This window comes from Penicillium samsonianum (genome assembly GCF_028829775.1).
Source record: "Penicillium samsonianum strain IBT 33392 chromosome Unknown utg000002l_segment0_segment0, whole genome shotgun sequence".
NCBI lineage: Eukaryota > Fungi > Ascomycota > Eurotiomycetes > Eurotiales > Aspergillaceae > Penicillium > Penicillium samsonianum.
This window is the reverse complement of record NW_026643260.1, coordinates 4188129-4207687: the sequence shown is the minus strand read 5'-3', so window position 1 is coordinate 4207687 and position 19559 is coordinate 4188129. Positions and strand designations below refer to the sequence as shown.

Sequence of the window (19559 nt, the reverse complement as noted above, 5' to 3'; positions counted from 1 at the left end):
AGGCACCTGGAAGGAAAACGATCAGTCCACCATACCAACCAACAACTGAATAGACCACAAATATCCCTTAATCCAACCAAATACATTGCCTAGGCTATTCTACATGTACGTTGCAATTTTTCATGCTCCTGTACATCGTATATTGTACCTGTTTTCTGTTCCTATAGATCTAAATTACCGCATTCGGTCATCACATGATTGGTACCTGCCTTCCGAAGCAACGTCATTTCCGTCTCCACAACCCCATCTCCAATTATCAACGGCGCTGACTTCTCGAAGATCCCTTGTCAGTTCCATCGTTCAATCATGCGTTCTATCACACTTTTGGCCGCACTAGCCACCAACGCTCTCTCAATCGCGCTCCCGTGGCAATCCGCCACAGATGCAACCAGCGGAACCCAGCTCCCTCTTGTGATCTGGCATGGTCTGGGCGATGACTTCGAACGCGAAGGGCTCACTCAAGTTGCCAAACTAGCCGAATCCACCAACCCCGGCACATACGTGCACCTCATCCGACTGGCCAACGATGGCAGCGGAGACCGCTCCGCAACCTTCTTCGGCAACGTAACGGAGCAAATCGCCCAAGTCTGCGAGCAACTCGCCGCGGACCCAATCCTCAGCACGGCGCCCGCCATCAACGCGCTAGGCTTCTCGCAGGGTGGCCAATTCCTACGCGGGTACATCGAGCGCTGCAACTCCCCACCCGTCCACAACCTCGTCACATTCGGCAGCCAGCACAACGGCATCTCGGCGTTTGAGTCGTGCGCCTTCGACAACTGGTTCTGTAAAGGGGCCGAGCAACTACTACGATCGGGACGGTGGACGAGCTTTGCGCAGTCGCGCGTCGTGCCGGCGCAGTACTTCCGCGACCCGGAAGAGCTGGATTCGTACCTCGAGCACAGCAATTTCCTGGCGGATATCAACAATGAGCGCGCGGTCAAGAATGAGACGTACAAGAAGAATCTGGCGTCGCTGAACCGGTTTGCGATGTTCATGTTTGAGGAGGATACTGTTGCTGTTCCTAAGCAGAGTGCTTTGTTCTCCGAGGTTAATACCACTAGTGGCGAGGTGACGCCTCTGCACGAGAGACCGATCTACAAGGAGGATTGGTTGGGGCTAAAGCAGCTTGATGAGCAGGGGAAGCTGGACTTCAATACTGCCCCAGGACAGCATATGCACCTGTCTGAAAAGACCCTGCGCAAGGCTTTTAGTCAGTACTTTGCTCCGCTGGAGAAGTCGCGTCCTTCGGCAGCAGGTCTCCTTGTGCAGCGCGGCCTTTGATCGTTCTCTCTTCTCTTGGGCGTTTTCTTTTATCCTATGATATCCCAACTGCGTGTGCTTCATCTTTTAGATATTAGCATCAAATTGAAGTCCGATCCAATGCCACATATGGCTGGTTGGTTACAGGTTTATAAAACTACGATATCTTGCCATGTTCGTTTTAGCACCGTCTATTTTATGTCTACCGACAATGTAGCTAGATACACCACGCTGCGATTACCCATCGCAAGCGAACAAATAACAATGTGAGTGCTGACAGACAAACAAGAGCCCGAGCTTTCAAGATAAAATATGCAAGTGGAAAAGAAAAGGATAACAAGGATAGCCACACAATGGATGGGGTGGGGAATACCGACAAAACAGAAAGGACAGGCGTATCTCGAACAGGCTGGGGTTTTACCAGCCAGCAACTCAGCATTCAACATGAGCGAAGACGATATCCATTCAAGGCAGGGCAGGGCGGATAAAAACGAAAAAGAAAGGTCATATAACAGAAAGAAAATTATATAAACATATGAAGAGCCAAGGAATTGAAATGGCTGCAAAGATGCGTAGAGAATGATGCAAATGTGCAAATCAAACAAAAAAAAATCAATAGGGTGGCCGACCAAGGCCTCCGCTGACCTGTCGTCTGCTGTTAGATCCGCTCAGCGGAGCCTTGGAAGCAGGTTTGGCAGTTGCCGGGCGGTTTCCATTCGCCAGCGCGGTCTCGCCGGGCGAGAGGAACCCATCCAAGAGCTTCCTCAGTTGATCTTGGTGGTTACCATCCAGGGCACTGGACTCATAGTCGGTTAAGAGTTCGGGGATTCCAGCTGTGGCAAGGCTATGATTGGACCGGCTCTTGTTGCGGTTTAGAGGTTTGTGATTTAAGGCACTAGCTTCAGCCCTGTCTCTCACCAGAGACTGTCCTGAGGGGCCCGGTGCGGTGGATGGGCGATCATATGAGGTCAGCGAGCGCTGTGGGTCGTTCGGGAAACCACCTGGGATCGACAAGCCGACCGGGATCGGTGGAACGGGAGGGATTTCTGCGTCTGAATCAACCCGATTCAGGGATGGTGGATTCGGGGATTCGTCGGTTGGGGCTTTATCGCCTGATAGGACAAATGCAGCGGCCGAAGCGCGGGGTGTCTCTGTTCCATCTTCATCGGGTGTTTGTTGGCTCTCTGGTCGAATTGAGGTAGCATCTCCATCTATCTCGGAAACAGAGAAGTTGCCGCTGATCATGCTATCGCTCCCGGAAGAAATGATACTGGCATTCGATGCGTCAAGTCGTCCACGCAATGGACTGAGGCGTCGAGCATGGGAGTCGTTAGTAATCGAAAGCACGCGTCGAAGCTCATTGACGCGAACAGGCGAGCCTCTGCTCGAGCCTTGGGATGACGAGCCTGTTATCTCCGGAATGCTCATGCGGCGGGGATATTGGGAACCGGCGGGTGAGCCATTTGTAGCCCCGTTGGTTTGGTTGTTGCGAGCATTCTGAGTAGCCCGAGAGCCATTTATCGATGATGCTCCATTGCTTTCCTTATCGACAGCTGCCAGGCATGCCTCGCGAGACCACGGAGACAACATCTGTTCTTTCACGGCGGGCGGGAGACCGCCCTCAACCTGGGATTTCACTGCTGTTGCGGGGTGCCCAAGTACCGGGAATGTGAATCCTCGTGCTGGAGAAGAAGTCGAGGGGCTTTGTGGAGGAGACGATACCAATTTGCGATAAGACTCGTCAATCATATAGACAAGTCCGTCGACATTACGGAAGGGTGTCAATGGAGGTGGGGAGGTGGAGTCATTGTCAGACCTCTTCTCACTGTCAAAAACAATGGCATAGAGATCGACTGGGGGCAGGCGGATTTTAAAAAGCCAATATCCGTTGCCCTGTCGCTGTTGAATCTCATTACTTATCTCAAGACCCACGGGGGAGGACTGCATGTCGAAATGCTCAGACAGCGCAAGAAGGTATCCATGTATCAAGCTTCCAATGTTAACGCGAGCTGCGAAGGAACTCAGATCCATAGATGTAAACAAGTCGTCTTGCAATTTAAGAACCATAGGAACACCGAATTGAGCGGCATTCACCCCGAGGTTCTCGACAAGATTTGCAAGAAGTAGGTGCAGCAGGAGAATCTCGGCGTCCTCAGCAGCTGCCTCGAGTGCAGCATCATAGATAGCCAAGTGCAGAAGACGGAGGAAGTTCGACTGTGCCACTTGCGCCACTTTGTCCCTCTGGTTCCCAGGAGCCGAGGTAGCTCGTCGAGTCGGCCTATCCATCTCCTCGGAGTCTTTCTTGGGGGTTGTCTTGATGTACTTGGGTGAATCTAATCGCACCTTGAGATCGCCCCCATTGGTCTCAATCTGCAGCCATGATAGGAATGCATCGGTATAGGCATAGCGAATATCACGATCCGCATCACGAAGAAGTACTTGGGTTCCTTCCCACACATGGATGCCGACCGGTTGTCTATATTCTGCGCCAGACATGGTGGCTGGCGTTTTTGAATTAGCCACAACCAAGATGGCCTTGACGGCTCGGAGAGCAGTCAGTTTAGCGGCAGCATGAGAGAAGGTTTCTGTGCTTGCTTTCTCTCCATTTGTCTCAGATCCGGAATTTGTCGACCCCTCATGCGCCACTCCGGATTCGTGAACGGTTGCCAATGTGGATGGCGCGGAACTATCTTGGTGGATATTAGGCTTGAAACGCCTGAGAATAGCCCGCATCATGTCTGCGACCTGGTCTCCGTAGTAGATGTGCGTTGCAAGATCTCCAATACACTGCTCCAGAAGCGTAAGAAGATCCTGTCGTCGGGGGGAGATTTGAACCACGAATTCAGCTCGATTTGATTTCTTCTCTGATTCTGCAGACCCAGTACGCTCTGGCGGTGAGAGTATATCAGAAGCGTAGTGCATAAGTCCAAAGAGGATGTCCATGACGCTGAGTCCAATCATGTTCACGGAAGATCTGAGAAGCCAATCCACCACAGAGAGAATGGTGAATGATGACTCTAAAGCATCCTCCTTGGGGCTTGTATTGTGGAGAATCTCCATAGCTGTGATCAAGATGATAAAACGAACTTGCACCGGACACCAGTTCGCAATGAGTTCGATCAGAGATGTTGCCCAGTTGCCACTTTTACCCTCGATGATCCGGGCACGCTTTTCGCTCTGTGGGAAGCCCTTGCTTGAGATGAACTGTAGAATCACCGTTACTGCAATACGGATCTGGCCCCGATTACTCCCCGAGACGATGGTTTGCTCGAGACAGCGCAGGGCCAAGAGCCGAGCGCCCATTTCCGCCTTTCGATCCGCGTCAGCGGCTGACTGCGCTGCCAGCTCGGGGTCACCCTCTGCCGTGTCGACTGTGTGCACCGTGTTGACACTCATTCGGCGGGGTTTGGGCCCTTCACGTTCATTCGGGTCAGATTCGGTCAGCTTGGCCTTCAGTGTCGTAAGAAGATCCTCATCGTCAGAATAGAGGTTCTTCAGAATAACTGGCAAGCAGAGCTTCAGCGATATTCCTCCATCTGCGGCCAAGGTCTCTGAGCTGACCACAGCTCTGATAGCTCGCAGTCCCGCATTTCTCCATCGGATGGCCACCTGCGGGCTGAGATTTGCGTTGGAGTTGGATGTGAATTCCGGGTCGGCAAGGCTGGTGTAAGTTCGCACGACTTCTCGGTATTGCTGTGCGAGGCCCTGGTCAGCCGCAATGGCCGCAATGTCCTGATGCCGGCAGAACATTTCGAAGGTCACAATCGATTCCTCCACCATATTTATGTCATTGGATCGCAGAACGGTATCGATTACTGTCATGACGGATCGGGCGTAGATAGGAAGGTCGCGAGGAACTTTTTCGATGAGCGCAGCCATGATATGCAGCGCCACCTGAACATTCCTGTGCAATGAGATCGGTCAGTCATTCGTCTTCTCGAATCCGATGATTCGGGCGATCGGAGTCTGCGCTCACCCTATTCTGCGTCTCCAGACATCTCGGGCAACTCTCTTCTCCAGGAAACCGCCGACCTTGGTCAGCTTGCTGCGGCGCGTGCTCGTATAGTACAGCAAATAGGAGAGTTCACTAGGATTCGGCCGGACCTCCGACACCCCCTTCTGGTATTTCGGATAACATTTCAAGGTCAGGACCTGGTGCTTTGGCCGACAAGACTGGCGAACGGACTCCATTGGAAACGTAGTGCCACATGCAGTTCCAGGTGGCGGGGTTTCCACGAAAAAGCGCGACTTCGTAGTATGTGAGGTAGCAGATTAATTGGAGACAAGCCGGGGTGCTTGAGGAAGGACTAGTTGAGGGCCATGGGAAAGACGTTGGGATGTCCCGAACCGGCGCGAGATGACAACGTTGATGAGGTACCCGTGGACGGAGTAGTTCAGGGCCGATCACCAGGGGGTGGGGCTCTGTGGTAAGAGTCTGAAAAGACACAGGAATCCTCAAAATGTACTGAATAAAAGGAAATGGGAATTGAAAAGGGGAGATGATAGAAGGGAAAAAAAAATAAAACAAGATTGGGCCGGGATCTTCGGGCGTATTCTATATATTGTACTTGTCCATCTTGTCTGGTCTTACGTTTACATATATAGGTCTTTTAGGGTTTGTCTCTTTTATATTTCATAGGATTTCAGAAGAATTGCTCAAAATTGAGATAATAATGATAATTGTAATTGCCACGGTCACCTTCCTTGTATGCCCAGGAGAATGTGGCAACCCCAAAATGACATCGTCATCAAGAGGCCCTCCAGGGCTGGGGCTATATTGTAGGTACAATAGAACAGGAGAGAACTCTCTCAATACCGCTTGGTCCTTTTCCCCCGCAATTCTCTGCCACTGTCGTCAGAGCAAATGGGGAACCCTTGAGAAATCGGGGGGTTCGCTGGGTGTTCGATTGACAACTCCGGAGCCTCGGAAGTCTGGGGATCCTCGGTCGCACATGAAGCGCGTTCACGCACCTCCCATGCTCAACTTTGTCAAAAGCCGAGCTCGGTGGAAATGAAATCACCAGAGTGTAAATGTCATGTTCAACGTAGATCTGCCAGGGAGCGGGGTGTTCGTCTGTTTTGCACCCAGGAAACAAGCACATCTCGGTCGCATCGAGGTTAGGTTCGGAATTCAAGCCCATCATGTCTTTCCATTTTGACCATCTTCCTGCTTTTCATCTGCCGTGTCGGTCTCGGCCTGAGCTGGTTCAGGGACACTGACCCCTGCCAGACCTTCAATGACCTGGGGTAGAATAATGTCACGGCGGAAGGTATCCTCTTGGAGCAGTCGAAGCGCTCGCAGTGTGGGGCCAGGGTGGGTGAGGAACTGAGAGTACTCGGGTGTCTTCCAGTAGGAGTAGAGGTAGGCTAGGTAGGCTGCAAATGCCTCAGCGTCTGGCGAGGAGGAATCATCGTCATCGTCGGCACGAGAGATACCCAGGAGATTGGGATAGGTGACTGCCAGGTGTGACAGATAGTAAGGGTTGGCGAGAGATGAGACGAATTCAAGTTCGAGAGTAAAGCGCGGGTTGGTCAGGGTTGGTCGATCCTCCATGGTGGTGATGTAGAGAACCCTTTGGATTGAAATGGCAGAAGCTGGTGAGAGCTTCAAAGGTGATGTTCTACGGTTGACGATAGCGTCCATTGATGTTAAAAATAAATGTACAAACATCGAAGTATACATGTAGAATAGATAGTTATTTGGGATTTGATACTTCTTATGTTTACTTTTCGCCTTCAGCTCTCATAAAATCTCTATTTCCACAAAACTAACAACTTAGAACTTCTTCTCCTCGTTTACCCTCGATCAATATCCTCAAACTATATACCCTCCTCCTTCCCACTTGCTTCTCAATCTCCTTCGAGCTCATTTCAATGGGCAATTATCTTCTCCAAAAGCCCAGCCTTCTCCAACATGGGCCTAGCGCACTCCTGGGTCCAGCGAGAGACCTTCAACCGCCTCAACTCAGCTTGAGTTGTGCCTGACAAAGCCAAGGAAGTTGCAGGTGTCGTCCGCAGCGCCTCATCCCAACTACCAGGATAGTTCTTGGTAAGGGTAGTGCCTATTAGCATTAGGCTTTCTCCTATCTCCATGACTTCATGAGCCCTGATGATCTCACGGTCGTAGTACAGGTGGGCGCCGGCATCTTTAGAGGTAATGAAGTGAATGTAGCCCGCGTCTTCATTGGTTTTAACGAAGATGGCCGAGTCGCCTTCCGGGGGAGAGGAGTCGAAGTTGTATTTGACAATGTAGACTTTGAGTCTTTGGGGCTCCGTCAACGTGGCGTTCACCATGGTGTCGGTGATGTTCTCCATGGTATTGCTGGTGTTGGTCAAGTATAACGACTCGCTTCCAGGCTTTTTTTGTAGAACGGAGAGGTAAAGAGATAGAGAGCTCGATGATCAGTAACCTTGGAGATTATATGGAGATAGGTTTACATGGAGAACGTTCGCTCTTAAATACCCTTTGTCTCTTGTTCTATTCTTATATCTATTTCTGTTTCTCTTTCTCAAAGAAATCACAGAAGCGCCTCTCCATTGTTTGAGATCTGTTTCAGTCTCCGAAGTCAATACTAAGGCTTCAATATTACTCTATCTATAGAAACCAGCCCATATGCCTATAAATACCTATAGATTCAATAACACAGACTATATACACAACAAAACAACAGAGCCAACAGAACCAACAGACCAGTCTTACTAGTTCAATCGCTTAAGCCACTCTTCCATTTAGGAGGAGAGCGTCAGAATAACCTCGCTTCTCAACTGGGTTAAAACCTTCTTAGAATTAGACTTCCCCAATTGGCTCCTCTCTACATCGATGAGAGATACAATTTCCAGGATAGCCCTGAAAAAGAGTAGTCCCAATGAAGTTCAGTTCCCGAGGATTGTAACTTGCTTTTGAATGCCGGTCAAGCACGCCCGATGAGGTGTTGTTGTTGGCAACGAAAGAGTGGAGGTTGCCTTGTATTCCACCATTTTTCTTATTGAATTGAACGAAGAGATTTGAGTAGGCTTGTTCGAGGCCGGACGGGGTGTATACAATGTATACATCGAGGGTTTTCGACGAAGATTGGCCCATGGTGATAATATATGCCTGCGATTTTGGAAGGATGGAGTTCCCAATGATGGATAGACTTGGAAATGATAGAGACAGATCTGCACGGCAGATGTTGCTTCTTAAATATCTTGAGAATCATCATAGATCTAAAGCAAAATCTTCGCATATACAACGCCACAGCTACTCGGTTTCCATTGTGAGCGGTCCAAAAGGTCGTGGGCTCCCGATAGAGGCCTAGAAACGAGGCCTCGTTTGAGATAGCATCCACAGAGAACAATATATTGTCTTCTAATGGTGGATCGAGGCTAATTCTTATACTGCATGAAACTTATATGCACGGCGCTTAGCTTGACGGTCAGTGCGCATAAGAAAACTCCACATTTGAACGTTTCATTGCCATGAAATGTATAAAATCCAACAATAAGGGCATGGTCATCGATTCTCATGTTGGAGCCATAGGCCACAGGGTGATGATATCACACATGACCCGGTATCATGAAATTTACAGAATTTCACAATAAGGGCGTGGCACAGTCATCAAATGCCATGTCTGAGATATGGCTGTCCAGCACTCTTACCAACAGATAGATCAGGGGTGAAACCGTGTTGGAACCAACTAGTTCAATTATTCATATCCTATTCAAAGATACTGATATGGGGAACAGCAATTGGTGAAAAAAAATACATGTTTCTGAAAGCAAGGCTGAAGTTGAAATACAAGAAGAGAATAAACCTTGGAAAACTCCGAATCATAGCCATGATCTTAAGACCTCAAGATCAGGGCATTGTGTTTCATGGCGGTCTGGAATCAGAAGCAGTTTGAAGCATTCTATTCCGAAATATACGAACGCCATGTTGAGCACCGTGTGTTCATTGGTGCTCGATGCTGGGTATTAACGCGTGGAACCATCCCTCCTCATTGAGGAGTTAGATGGTGAAATGGTGAGGGAATCATGAGATTGACACATCCCGGAGGTGCACCCGAGTGAGAAAGGCCCGCTTGCTACATCGATATATTTCCAGGACAGGCTCAACGTGTGATTGCTAGGTGACTCAGTCGCTGGTCCGTCTTTCCGGCTTGGGTTTGCGCAGACTCTTCATCCGGTTCAAGAACCCGCCACCACCACCAGGGTTAAGCTTCGACTCTTCGTAAGGTCGGTCGTTGGTGGTCTTGCGCTCCATTTGCTTGGGGCTGCTAGACGATCGAACTCGGCCGCCCTCAAGGCGAGCTTCGATACTCGATCCCTTCTTGTCCCACTCTTCCTCGTATTCCTCTTCTTGGAAGTAGGGGTTTCTCTCATTGGCACGGGCGGATCCAGAATGACTGGAGCCCACCTGTGGCGCAGCGGGGGCAAAATTGTCGGTTGGAGAAGCAATGCGGCCAGGTCCAGCACCTCGTCCACGTAGTCGCTGAGCCAAACTCTTCTTTCGTGCAAGGCCACCACCATTCGGTGCCAGACTGCCTTCATTCTCGCTTTGACGGCGTGCCATGGCAGATCGACTAGCCGGAGCTCCATCGAGGAAGGTGCTGGTTCCCAGTCCCATAGTCTGGGGTCCATGAATCGGGTCCACTCGGGCAGTAGGATCTATGACGCCCGTCTCAGCATTGCGGCGAGCAGCGGTGGAGAAGTCGTTGTGGCCTTCCTCCATTGTGCCATGGAAAAGATTGAGATCGATGTTAGAGTTGTTGGGGCCTGTGCCGCCCAGAGCCATGTTGGTGGAACCTTTGGGGAAGGCTTGCATTGGCGCGGTACGCACGCCACGGCGATTGCGATGGGGGTTGCAGGCATCAAACGGACCATCGTGGTGGAACACTATGATTATAGTTAGCATATGAGTATACTCGTAAATCAGAAAGAGAAAATAAAAAGCCGAGATACTTACTTCCAGTACCGTAGATACTCGTCACATCCAACTTATCAATGATATCAAGTCGTCGGTCCTTGCGGCCCGAGCGCGATTTGCCATCTTTGCTACGACCCTCTCGGTCGCGATGACGCCGTTCGCGTCGGCGCTTCTCGTCGTCATCAACATCCAACAACTTCGAGCCTCGGTCCATTACGGAAGACTCCGAGTTCCGCCGGGGACGACGGGGCGCCTTGTCCTTGGCAGTTTGGGACGAAGTAGGGGGATCGGCGAATATGTCAAGCGGATCTTTCTCTTTCGACGCTGCCGATCGTCCTGGTGGGCGCTCCGGGCGCTCCCTTGGGGGTCTGTTGCGATTCGAGGGAGCGCGTTGAGTGGCATCAGATGCCGCGGGCCGAGGACGATTTGGCTGTGGAGCAGGCTTGAGAGAGAGGGACTCCTGTCAAGAGGTTAGACCTGATTTTAACACGTAGGTTCAATATTCCCAAACATACAAAGAGCTCCCGAGTGTTGCTCGACATATCATTCTTCTCAATCGGAGAGATCATGCTGACACCAGTTGACATGCCAGGGGCTGACTGCGGAGACATCGCCTCCGTGTCATCTAAGAATGGGTTTGTAGAGCGTGGGCGTTCCGGACGGTTGTTCGATGAAATAGATCCAGCAACTGAGGGCGAAAGAGCGCGGTTTCGGAAGGGGTTATTGGAACCAAAACTGGCTGCTGTTGGAGAAGCTTGGTGTTCTGTTACTCGCAGAGACGCTTTAAATCAGCCACAGGTCTGAAAAAGGTAGAATTTGGACCAGAAAGTCGAAGGAAGGTGTCATTTTAAGGATCAGGGGCGGTTCAACCTATCCCCAGCAGTAACGCATGATATCCAGTGATCAGGGGAGGTTGTGCTTCAGGTTACGTACGTTGCGGGGCCAGCGAGACGCCAGGCGCATATCCAAGCGCTGGAGTGGCATTCATTGTGAAGGATATTTCACCTCTGAAACAAGGTGTGGGTGGAGAGGCTGTTTGCGTTCAATGAGATGCCGCGTTAGGTGTCGCACGAATGCGGAAGAAAGTGGCAGGAGGTGTTGCTGAAACAGTGATAATCAGGGGGTAAAACAGTTATAGACGATCACAGTTCAACAATAATCCAGAGTAACAAAATCAAAGAGATAGAAAGAAAAAGAAAAGAAGTCTAGGGGAGGAGAGAAAGGAGGGGGGCAAGGGGATTAAGGAACACGGGAGAGGCATACGTAAAATGCCCAGCGATCGTCTCCTTGGGGGAAATATTCTTCTTCTACAAATACACGGTACCTGGCCCTGCCGATCTTCTTTCTTTCTTTTGTTTTACATGTGCTGTTTATGCTATGCTGTTATGGCTTGTGATCTACCTTTTTTTTTCTTTGAAGAATCCCCAGACTGACTTTAATATATAGCCTAAGGGGGGGGAGGGGGCCAATGCCAAATCACAAGGTTCCACTTTGACATAGTTACTATGGCAGTTCAAAGGTACTAACTGCCATGTACAGTCTCTTCAAATGGACATCTAGAGACATCCAAGCTAATCAGGCACCTTCATAAAGGGATTGAAAAAGATTCCTCGGTTGCCAAAAATAGCCCACTCCCGGAATGACGTGGGCATTCCATATTGATGTCATCTTCTATTCCTGGAATGTGTACAATGATATCTTCTGTTAGTTTCGATATCTCCAAATCCCACACGGTCCAGAGAGATCCGGAGTGGCCCATCTGCCGAGGGAGAAGGATACAGTCCTCCGAATACATGAAGTGCCAGCAGTTCCCGTGGATACCGACAGAAGGTTGGTCATGATCTATTACCGGGGCGGCCTGGATATGGCCAATTCAAATGATAGTTCACTCTATGTGCATAGAACACCTCGAATTTCGAATTTTATGCCAACCTCCCCAGACAGACTAGCTGGCATCTCGTATGCGGAGAAGTACTCCGTACTCCCTACTCCGTAAATATCGAACATTCCTCGGCTTGGAATGCGATCTCAAATGAGGTCATGATTTGAACAAAGCATATCATTGAACCCCCACAGACGAACTAGCTAGCAACTATATTGTTCGGATTGGATGGTAAATTAGACCGTTCAACCTTGGAAGCCCTAGCTCCCTCAATGGGATATCTCAATGTGACCGTGATCACGTCAGATCTAAGCCTAGGGACCACCTTAATAGACCGGTATCGGAATACCATGCTGTAGTGCTGTGTTACACCCGCAGCCTCTCGGGTTATACCCGGATGTGGATGGAGAGATTTTAGTCTATAAACCACATGCAGGCATGGTATATATATAAGAGTTTATATATACCGCAAGAAAGTAAAGTAAGATTTGGGTGCTATTACGCATCAGGTATCTATAGGCTTGTCAATATAAGAGTTATCACTACTTACAATGCCGTGTTCCAAAGTGGTGAGAAGCGAGTTCAAACCAGCATGTGCTTTCAAGAAACCACGGAGAGCTGATGTTGGACAGTGCAGCCTTCTACCTTACAATCCAAGTAGACATCAAATATATAAACTCGAAAGATCATTCATTGGTTTTCCATTCATTACCGTATCATGGCCCAATTCGAGAACGGAACCCCTGTCATAAACGCCACACACATAAAATGCAAACAAGATGGTATAAGACACGAAAGAAATAATGCAACCGAGGCACCCCAACCTTCCTTTTAGAAGGCTGTTCAATGCGCGGTAGACTGAGCCCGCGGCAGGTGAGGGTTTGAGACGGGGATACCCGCACGGCGCTTGGATTGGGGCTTGGGTCTGGAGAGTGTATATCTGAGAGGTAGATATTAGTACAGGATTCCACTAGATTCAAGGATTGAAAGAAACATACTTGGCAAATGCACGCGAGAGTGCCTTCTTGCAGCTGACCTTTTGGCTGCCGATGAACGAATCCACAGTAACAGCGATGGCACGGTCAATATCCAGCGAGGAGCAGTATTCTGACAGGCGCATCTTGCAGAAAGATTCGGCAATACGCATGATGGCTTCAAGGTGACGAACCTGGAAATATGGAGTAAGAAAATGGTCAATGTATGGAAAGTGGAGAAATAACTTACTGTGATGGGATACGCTCCAGTAGCTAGGGACTCTCGGCGCATGTCTGCGAAGAGACGGGCAACCTTGTCCTGGTCGATCTGGTAAAGCTTGGGTTGGCAGCGCTCTCGGGCATACATAATGTACTTCCGCAGGAGCTCCTGCGGGATCTCGCCCTCCTTTTCCTCTTCGGCTCTTTGTTTCTCTGCGGCGCGTTTGGCGACCTCCTCCTGTGATGGAGGAAGTCTCTGGCCATCTCTGTTGATGCGGTAACCCTCGATGTCAATGAGGTGGCCGTCGGTATCAACCAAGTCGCCCTTTTCGTTCCGGAGGGGACGGGCCGGGTTGGAACGGTGGTGCGACTCAATCACGAAATTGGCCAAGCGCTCATCTTCGGCAGGATCAACCAGATCACGTACCACACAGAGAATATCGAAACGAGACAAGATAGGGTCCGTCAAATCGACATTCTCCGAGAAGGGGATGGAGCTGTTGTACCGACCACCCTTGGGGTTAGCGGCGGACACGACAGCACAGCGAGCCTGCAATGTTGTCACAATACCGGCCTTGGAGATGGAAATGGTTTGCTGTTCCATGGCTTCGTGAATAGATGTCCGATCCTGGTCGTTCATTTTGTCGAACTCATCGATAAGACAAACACCCCGATCGGCCAACACAAGCGCACCACCTTCCAACGTCCATTCGCTAGTGAGAGGATCGCGGCGAACACTGGCCGTAAGACCGACGGCACTAGCACCCTGACCAGTGGCAAACACGGCGCGGTGGGCGGTCTTCTCGACGAACTTGAGCACCTGAGACTTGGCGGTACCGGGGTCACCAAGAAGAAGGACGTTGATATCACCACGAATGTTCATCTTACCCTGGGCCTGCTTGCTAACACCACCAAAGAGCGAAAGCGCAACAGCAGTCTTGACGTCCTGGTGGCCGTAAATACTGGGCGCCATGGAGCGAACAATCTTGTCCACAATATCGGGGTCACGGGAGAGAGCCCGGATTTCACGCTCATCCTCTTCTGTCAGGTTGAAACCAGCCAGCTGGTCGTGTGCCTTGACCACATGGTTGGCCTCAATTACGGTGGCGAAAACCGGGAAGCCATTTTTGTTGTTCAGTTGGGCATCGTAGCTGTTGCGGTAGACGCCGGTAATCTCAATCTCATCACCGGGTTTGGCACTGTCGATCAGATCGGCAAGCAAAACAACCTCACGCTGCCGCGGCAGACGACCTGCGGGAACCGAGCCGGGCGACTCCTGCAAAGTCAACTTCTGGTAGTTGCGGTAGACTGTCTTTTCAGAATTCACAGTGAAAGGACCACGCGACTGGCAGTTCTGACAGAACGAGATCTTCACCTCCGCACTAGCTTCCTGCTGGAACGGACCCAAGGTGATACCGCACTTCTGGCAGAGGAACATGACATACTTCAACTGCGGGAAGACACCAGTTCGACGGGTAACGACACCACCGACACGGATCAGGCAGTTGAGATGCGACTGGCGCAGCTGGCGCAGGGTGTAAATGATCGGCACATCTGTGATGCGGACATGGATCTCGTTGTGAATATCGTGATATTGTGGGTAGTGGAATAGAGTAACGTCGAGTGCAACCTGATCAAATACCTTCAGGACTTCAGTGGGTTCGTTGGCGAGGAAGTATGACAGAGCTGCCTTGGTCTCGCTGAGGTGGGCGTAGGACACTTCGAGTGAAGCGGAGTTCACCTCACCCAGTGTCTTGATTCGGTTGCCGTAAACAGACTGGCCGGTGGGGTCAATGAACTCGGTCAGGAATGCCTTGAATTCACGGTAGATGGAGCGAAGGACCTGGGGCTGGGTCACCCAGTCCGTAATGTTGGCTGCCTTCACATCTGCCAGTTCCTCCAATGACAGCTCTTCCATCCCCTCGTCGGCCATGTCAATATCTTCGCGGTCCTCGTCATAATGGTGTCTGCGTCGTCGAGGTTGGCGCGAGAGGTCCAATTCCATATCGTCATCATCTTGTAAAAAGGCGGCAGGCATGCGGCGCCGACGTGCCAGTTCACGATCTCTCTGGTTCAGGCGAGCATCCAGCTGCCGACGAGTTGCGGCATCGATTTCATCATGGTCGTCATCATCATCGATGTACCCTTCATTTTCATAGCGATCTTGCGCTGCATCGCGATAATCACGCTCGAAGTTGTCACCGAACAGATCAATGCCATCCTCGTCTTCAGCCAATTCATCAATATCATCAATATCTTGCACAAGACCTCTATCCTCGTCCTCATCTTCATCTCCCATGTCAAAGGGGATCGGGGGAGGGGATGAGCCCAAAGCGGTGGCTGCACATGAACATTGTCAGTCTCAAATCGACGCAACCTGGACAAAGAAGCAAACATACGACTGGAAGGGGGCAATGGTGCCGGGGAGGACATGTCATCCTCTCTGTCTCTCTTACGAGTGTTGGCCCCTCGGCCACGGTTTGCGGCCGAGTCGCTGGCTCGGAGCGGACTGTAATGCATTAGCTTTTGAGCGCAGAAAATTCTCAGGAGGCACACTCACTCCATTGTGTGGGTGCTTCAACTGGGGAATTTAAAGAAAAAAAAGGGCAATGGCCAGGAAATTATGAATATGAATAAGTGGTGTGTATGTTTCGGGGTTTTTTTCTCGAATGTGTGGTAGCGTGGTTGATAGAATGAAGGGAGGGAGAAGGGGCGGCAAAGTCGAGTTGTGCAGCGAGTCGCGTGTTGGACGCGACGCGTTTCAATTAAGCCCCGATTGGGAAGGTGGGCCTTCCACAGTTTCCTACATTTCACAACCGACACCTTCCTGGTTTATTTTCTTACTCCGATCGGTATCACAATTTAATACTCTGGAAATATAACAAAAGTTGAAATAAAAATTGACCAAAAACTATAGCAAAAATTGAAATTGCAAAAAGTCAATGATCGACGCAGGGATCGAACCTGCGACCTTCTGTGAAGCTCCAACATATGAAATGTAAGACAGACGCCTTAACCACTTGGCCAGTCGATCGTTGGGGTGAAAGTTTGATGACAAGCACGATTCGTCAGGGCAAACATTTTCTGTCGATTTCGGTAGTATGTACTGTATAGTTAGTTGGTTATGTATTTAGTTAAGGGCCACTTGACTTCCTGCTCACTGAGATATATGGAATCAACAGCACACCTGGGCAGAAAACCTCCTTCCAAGTTACTAATGGAAACTCAATCTCCCTTCTTAAGGGTGTTCTTTTCTTCTTCTCGCTGAGAGCAATCCCTCGGTGGCTTGCTAACAATTACCGGAAAAGATGCCCGCCTATGAGTCCGGGACAATTGCGACTGACGAAGAGAAAGAGAACAATACCCAGACGACCGATGCGCCCGTGAGAGATACGTCAAATACACCACTGCCACCACCCCCAGATGGCGGATTTCATGCCTGGGCTCAAGTCGTTGCGGGACACTTGGTAGTAGCCCTGACTTGGGGCTATGCCTCCAGTTTCGGCGTATTCCAAAACTACTATGAATCTACGCTACCACAAACCCCATCTGATATCTCGTGGATCGGTGGCTTCCAGATATTCTGTCTTTTTGTTCATCTCGACGCTCTCTGGCCGCGCAACAGATGCTGGATTGGCAAGGCCGGTGGTAGCTCTGGGTGGGCTGCTGTTGGTTATCGGGACCTTTATGACGAGTCTGGCCGTGGAGTACTGGCAGATCTTTCTGGCTCAGGGACTTTGTATTGGCATCGGCCAGGGTCTCATGTGGCTGCCCACTGTGACATTGATCTCGACATACTTTGTGCGCTACCGAGTCTTTGCCATCACGGCCGCTGCCACGGGAACGAGTACAGGGGGCATGATTTTCCCCGCAATGATCCAGTATCTAACCCCGAAAACTGTTGTGTGATGGTCGTCGTGAGCCCGCGGGCGGTGTAGGGCGGTAAGTATCATGAAGCAACTTGTAGGGATGATGTAGCTCGACTGATAACAATGTCCCTTTGGCCTCACTTTACCGTCACCATAATCGTACATTAAATTTACATTTAATTTACATTTATTACTAAATGATTGAGGACCTTCTAAAGTTGGAAATGTTGAGGTGATATGGGAAAAATACCACGTGTATCTAGACCGCCCTTCTTTTGTTTGGTTCTGCTGGCAGAAACTTTAAGTTATGTCGCGAGTCCATCACGTCGCGTCTTTATCAAACACATCACCTCGACACTCTTGAATCTTGGGCCTTTCGTTGTTTGCCAATTCCTACGATAAGGACGCAGATAAATATCCCAACAATGGACGCCCCACACTCGGCTGTTGCCCAGCTCACCGAGGATGCTCGCAGTGAGACCATGGGCTCCCAGAATTCCCAGACCGCGAAAGAGTATGACGCATTTCCCCAATACTCTCCCCCACATTAAGGAAATGAGTGGTCATACTAACGCATTTTAGGTTTATCGAGTCCCAGCTCCAACTAGAGGCAGATGCGCGCGAGGCTCTACCTTACGTGAGTACCTCGACAAAGCAGGTGGCGCGCGACTTGTTCCACGGCTGACATATTGACTTTAGGCCTTTGACTCTTGCACATATGACCTCGGACCATTGCGACAGGTCCTCTTTGCATGCCTCACCTGCAATCCTCCTCCTACAGACTCTGCCGAATCCTACACTGCCGCTGCGGTCTGTTACTCGTGCTCGATAGCTTGTCACGGCGAGCATACTCTAGTCGAGCTCTTCAACAAGCGCAACTTTGTCTGCGACTGTGGAACCACCCGTTTGCCATCATCTTCTTGCTGCACGCTTCGTGAAGACGCAACCGGCAAGAAGGGTGTGCATTCCCAAGAGGCTGCAGCAGGCAACACATACAATCATAACTTTCGCAATAAGTTCTGCGGCTGCGGCGAACAGTACGATGCGTATTCAGAAAAGGGGACAATGTACCAGTGCCTAGGACTTGGCACCGTCGAGACCGGAGGCTGTGGCGAGGACTGGTGGCACCCGGAGTGTCTCATCGGCTTGTCGCGTGATTGGAACAAGGCTGCCCCCAAGGTCAGTGGACTCGGTGTCGGTGATGCCACCAATGACGCTTCAGTGGAGGATGAAGAAGATTTGCTCCCACCCGGGTTTCCCGCAGAGAATGATTTCGACCATCTGATCTGCTTCAAATGCGTCGACTCTAACCCTTGGATCAAGCCCTATGCGGGCACTCCTGGATTCTTGCCTCCAGTTTTCCGGGAAGGTGGACTCAAGAAGATCTCAAATGTGACTGAGCCAAATGTGACTGAGGACCTCTCCGTACCCGCCACTGAGCCCAAGGAGATTGAACACAAGGACCAGGAGAAGACTGGACACTCAAAGAAGCGCAAGGCAGATGACGAGGGGCTCACTGAAGGAGAGCCTGTCACCAAGCGAACTAAAGAAGAAGCTTCTGTCGAGGAACAGCCATCGAAGGTCATGAAGGAAGAGGAGCCTACCAAGGAAGAAATCGACACTCCTACAAAGCCCTCCACCCCCAAGCACACCGAGCTCCCCAAGTCCACTCCAGTGGAATCATTCTCTCTTTTTGCCTTGGATAATTTCCATGGTCAGCTGTGCCGCTGCGCAGAGTGCTTCCCCAAGCTTGTTCCCCACCCCCAGCTTCGCGAAGAAGAAGATACCTATGAGCCTCCCATGTCTGACGACGGGCAGGCTAATGGTGCCGCAAGTGTCGGTACGGGCAGCATCTACGATCGCGGCGAGGCAGCACTCAACAACATGGATCGGGTGCGCGCCATCGAGGGCGCAATGGCATACAACCATCTGCGTGATAAACTTAAGGTGTTCCTGCAGCCCTTTGCTGAGAGTGGACAGGCTGTCAGTGCGGAAGATATCAAGGGCTACTTTGAGGCGCTGCGTGGTGATGAGCAGGGCATCAAAGATGCCGCTAATCACGCTTCCACTGTGGGTGGTGACGGCAAGGATGATACAGGCGAAGGCAAGCGACACGAACCGAATGGTAAGTGACTATCAATCCCTTGTCTGAATTTCCGACAATGTTCACTGACTCTTCGATTTGATCGCAGGGTACTGATTATCTTTTACGCAATCCCTTTCATCTTTTCGGCGTTATTATCACCGGGTGCTATCTTGGGGTCTTGGGGAGTGGTTTCAACATGTACGATATTTTGTGGGTATGGGATTGGGAAATGGGCAATGATGGGAGGTATGAGTACAAATGGCGCATTGTATGCAGTTGAAATGATTACTATCTAGCTTAGCTCGAATGGCTCCCTCAATTGGGAATCAATCCGCATTCATGATACAAAATACATAGTGGCCTT

At 50.4% G+C, this 19559-nt stretch overlaps 8 protein-coding genes across 8 annotated transcripts; 3 read left to right on the top strand and 5 right to left on the bottom strand.

The window, feature by feature from the left end:
• Positions 1–306: 306 nt before the first annotated feature.
• On the top strand, positions 307–1281 carry N7471_003479 (palmitoyl-protein thioesterase family protein; the record flags this gene model as incomplete). The annotated part of the gene is made up of 1 exon (XM_057276199.1): positions 307–1281. The coding sequence occupies one exon, from the start codon at positions 307–309 to the stop codon at positions 1279–1281; it is 975 nt and encodes a 324-aa protein (XP_057140837.1).
• A 591-nt stretch (positions 1282–1872) lies between these two features.
• N7471_003478 (uncharacterized protein) lies at positions 1873–5451 on the bottom strand (the record flags this gene model as incomplete). The annotated part of the gene is made up of 2 exons (XM_057276198.1): positions 1873–5164; positions 5237–5451. The coding sequence occupies 2 exons, from the start codon at positions 5449–5451 to the stop codon at positions 1873–1875; spliced, it is 3507 nt and encodes a 1168-aa protein (XP_057140836.1).
• A 949-nt stretch (positions 5452–6400) lies between these two features.
• Positions 6401–6814, bottom strand: N7471_003477 (mediator of RNA polymerase II transcription subunit 31; the record flags this gene model as incomplete). The annotated part of the gene is made up of 1 exon (XM_057276197.1): positions 6401–6814. One exon carries the CDS (start codon positions 6812–6814, stop codon positions 6401–6403), a length of 414 nt encoding a protein of 137 aa, XP_057140835.1.
• Positions 6815–7131: 317 nt separating this feature from the next.
• N7471_003476 (uncharacterized protein) lies at positions 7132–7575 on the bottom strand (the record flags this gene model as incomplete). The annotated part of the gene is made up of 1 exon (XM_057276196.1): positions 7132–7575. The coding sequence occupies one exon, from the start codon at positions 7573–7575 to the stop codon at positions 7132–7134; it is 444 nt and encodes a 147-aa protein (XP_057140834.1).
• Positions 7576–9373: 1798 nt separating this feature from the next.
• Positions 9374–11153, bottom strand: N7471_003475 (Pal1 family protein; the record flags this gene model as incomplete). Its single annotated transcript, XM_057276195.1, has 4 exons — positions 9374–10134; positions 10205–10625; positions 10681–10928; positions 11099–11153. 4 exons carry the CDS (start codon positions 11151–11153, stop codon positions 9374–9376), a joined length of 1485 nt encoding a protein of 494 aa, XP_057140833.1.
• Positions 11154–12890: 1737 nt separating this feature from the next.
• On the bottom strand, positions 12891–15805 carry N7471_003474 (MCM DNA helicase complex subunit MCM2; the record flags this gene model as incomplete). The annotated part of the gene is made up of 5 exons (XM_057276194.1): positions 12891–12987; positions 13046–13215; positions 13272–15580; positions 15640–15749; positions 15801–15805. 5 exons carry the CDS (start codon positions 15803–15805, stop codon positions 12891–12893), a joined length of 2691 nt encoding a protein of 896 aa, XP_057140832.1.
• Positions 15806–16548: 743 nt separating this feature from the next.
• N7471_003473 (uncharacterized protein) lies at positions 16549–17149 on the top strand (the record flags this gene model as incomplete). The annotated part of the gene is made up of 2 exons (XM_057276193.1): positions 16549–16947; positions 16997–17149. 2 exons carry the CDS (start codon positions 16549–16551, stop codon positions 17147–17149), a joined length of 552 nt encoding a protein of 183 aa, XP_057140831.1.
• A 309-nt stretch (positions 17150–17458) lies between these two features.
• N7471_003472 (putative metaphase-anaphase transition protein (Mlo2)) lies at positions 17459–19544 on the top strand. Its single transcript, XM_057276192.1, has 4 exons — positions 17459–17623; positions 17692–17746; positions 17809–19234; positions 19302–19544. The coding sequence occupies exons 1-4, from the start codon at positions 17535–17537 to the stop codon at positions 19307–19309; spliced, it is 1578 nt and encodes a 525-aa protein (XP_057140830.1). The 5' UTR covers positions 17459–17534; the 3' UTR covers positions 19310–19544.
• The last annotated feature ends 15 nt before the right edge of the window (positions 19545–19559 follow it).

What these genes read in the sequence shown, in the direction of transcription:
- N7471_003472 (XM_057276192.1), top strand. Translation starts at nt 17,535, where the DNA reads ATGGACGCCCCACACTCGGCTGTTGCCCAGCTCACCGAGGATGCTCGC. An exon ending in AATTCCCAGACCGCGAAAGA is followed by an intron (nt 17,624 to 17,691) that starts GTATGACGCATT and finishes AACGCATTTTAG; the next exon opens with GTTTATCGAGTCCCAGCTCC. An exon ending in CGCGCGAGGCTCTACCTTAC is followed by an intron (nt 17,747 to 17,808) that starts GTGAGTACCTCG and finishes TATTGACTTTAG; the next exon opens with GCCTTTGACTCTTGCACATA.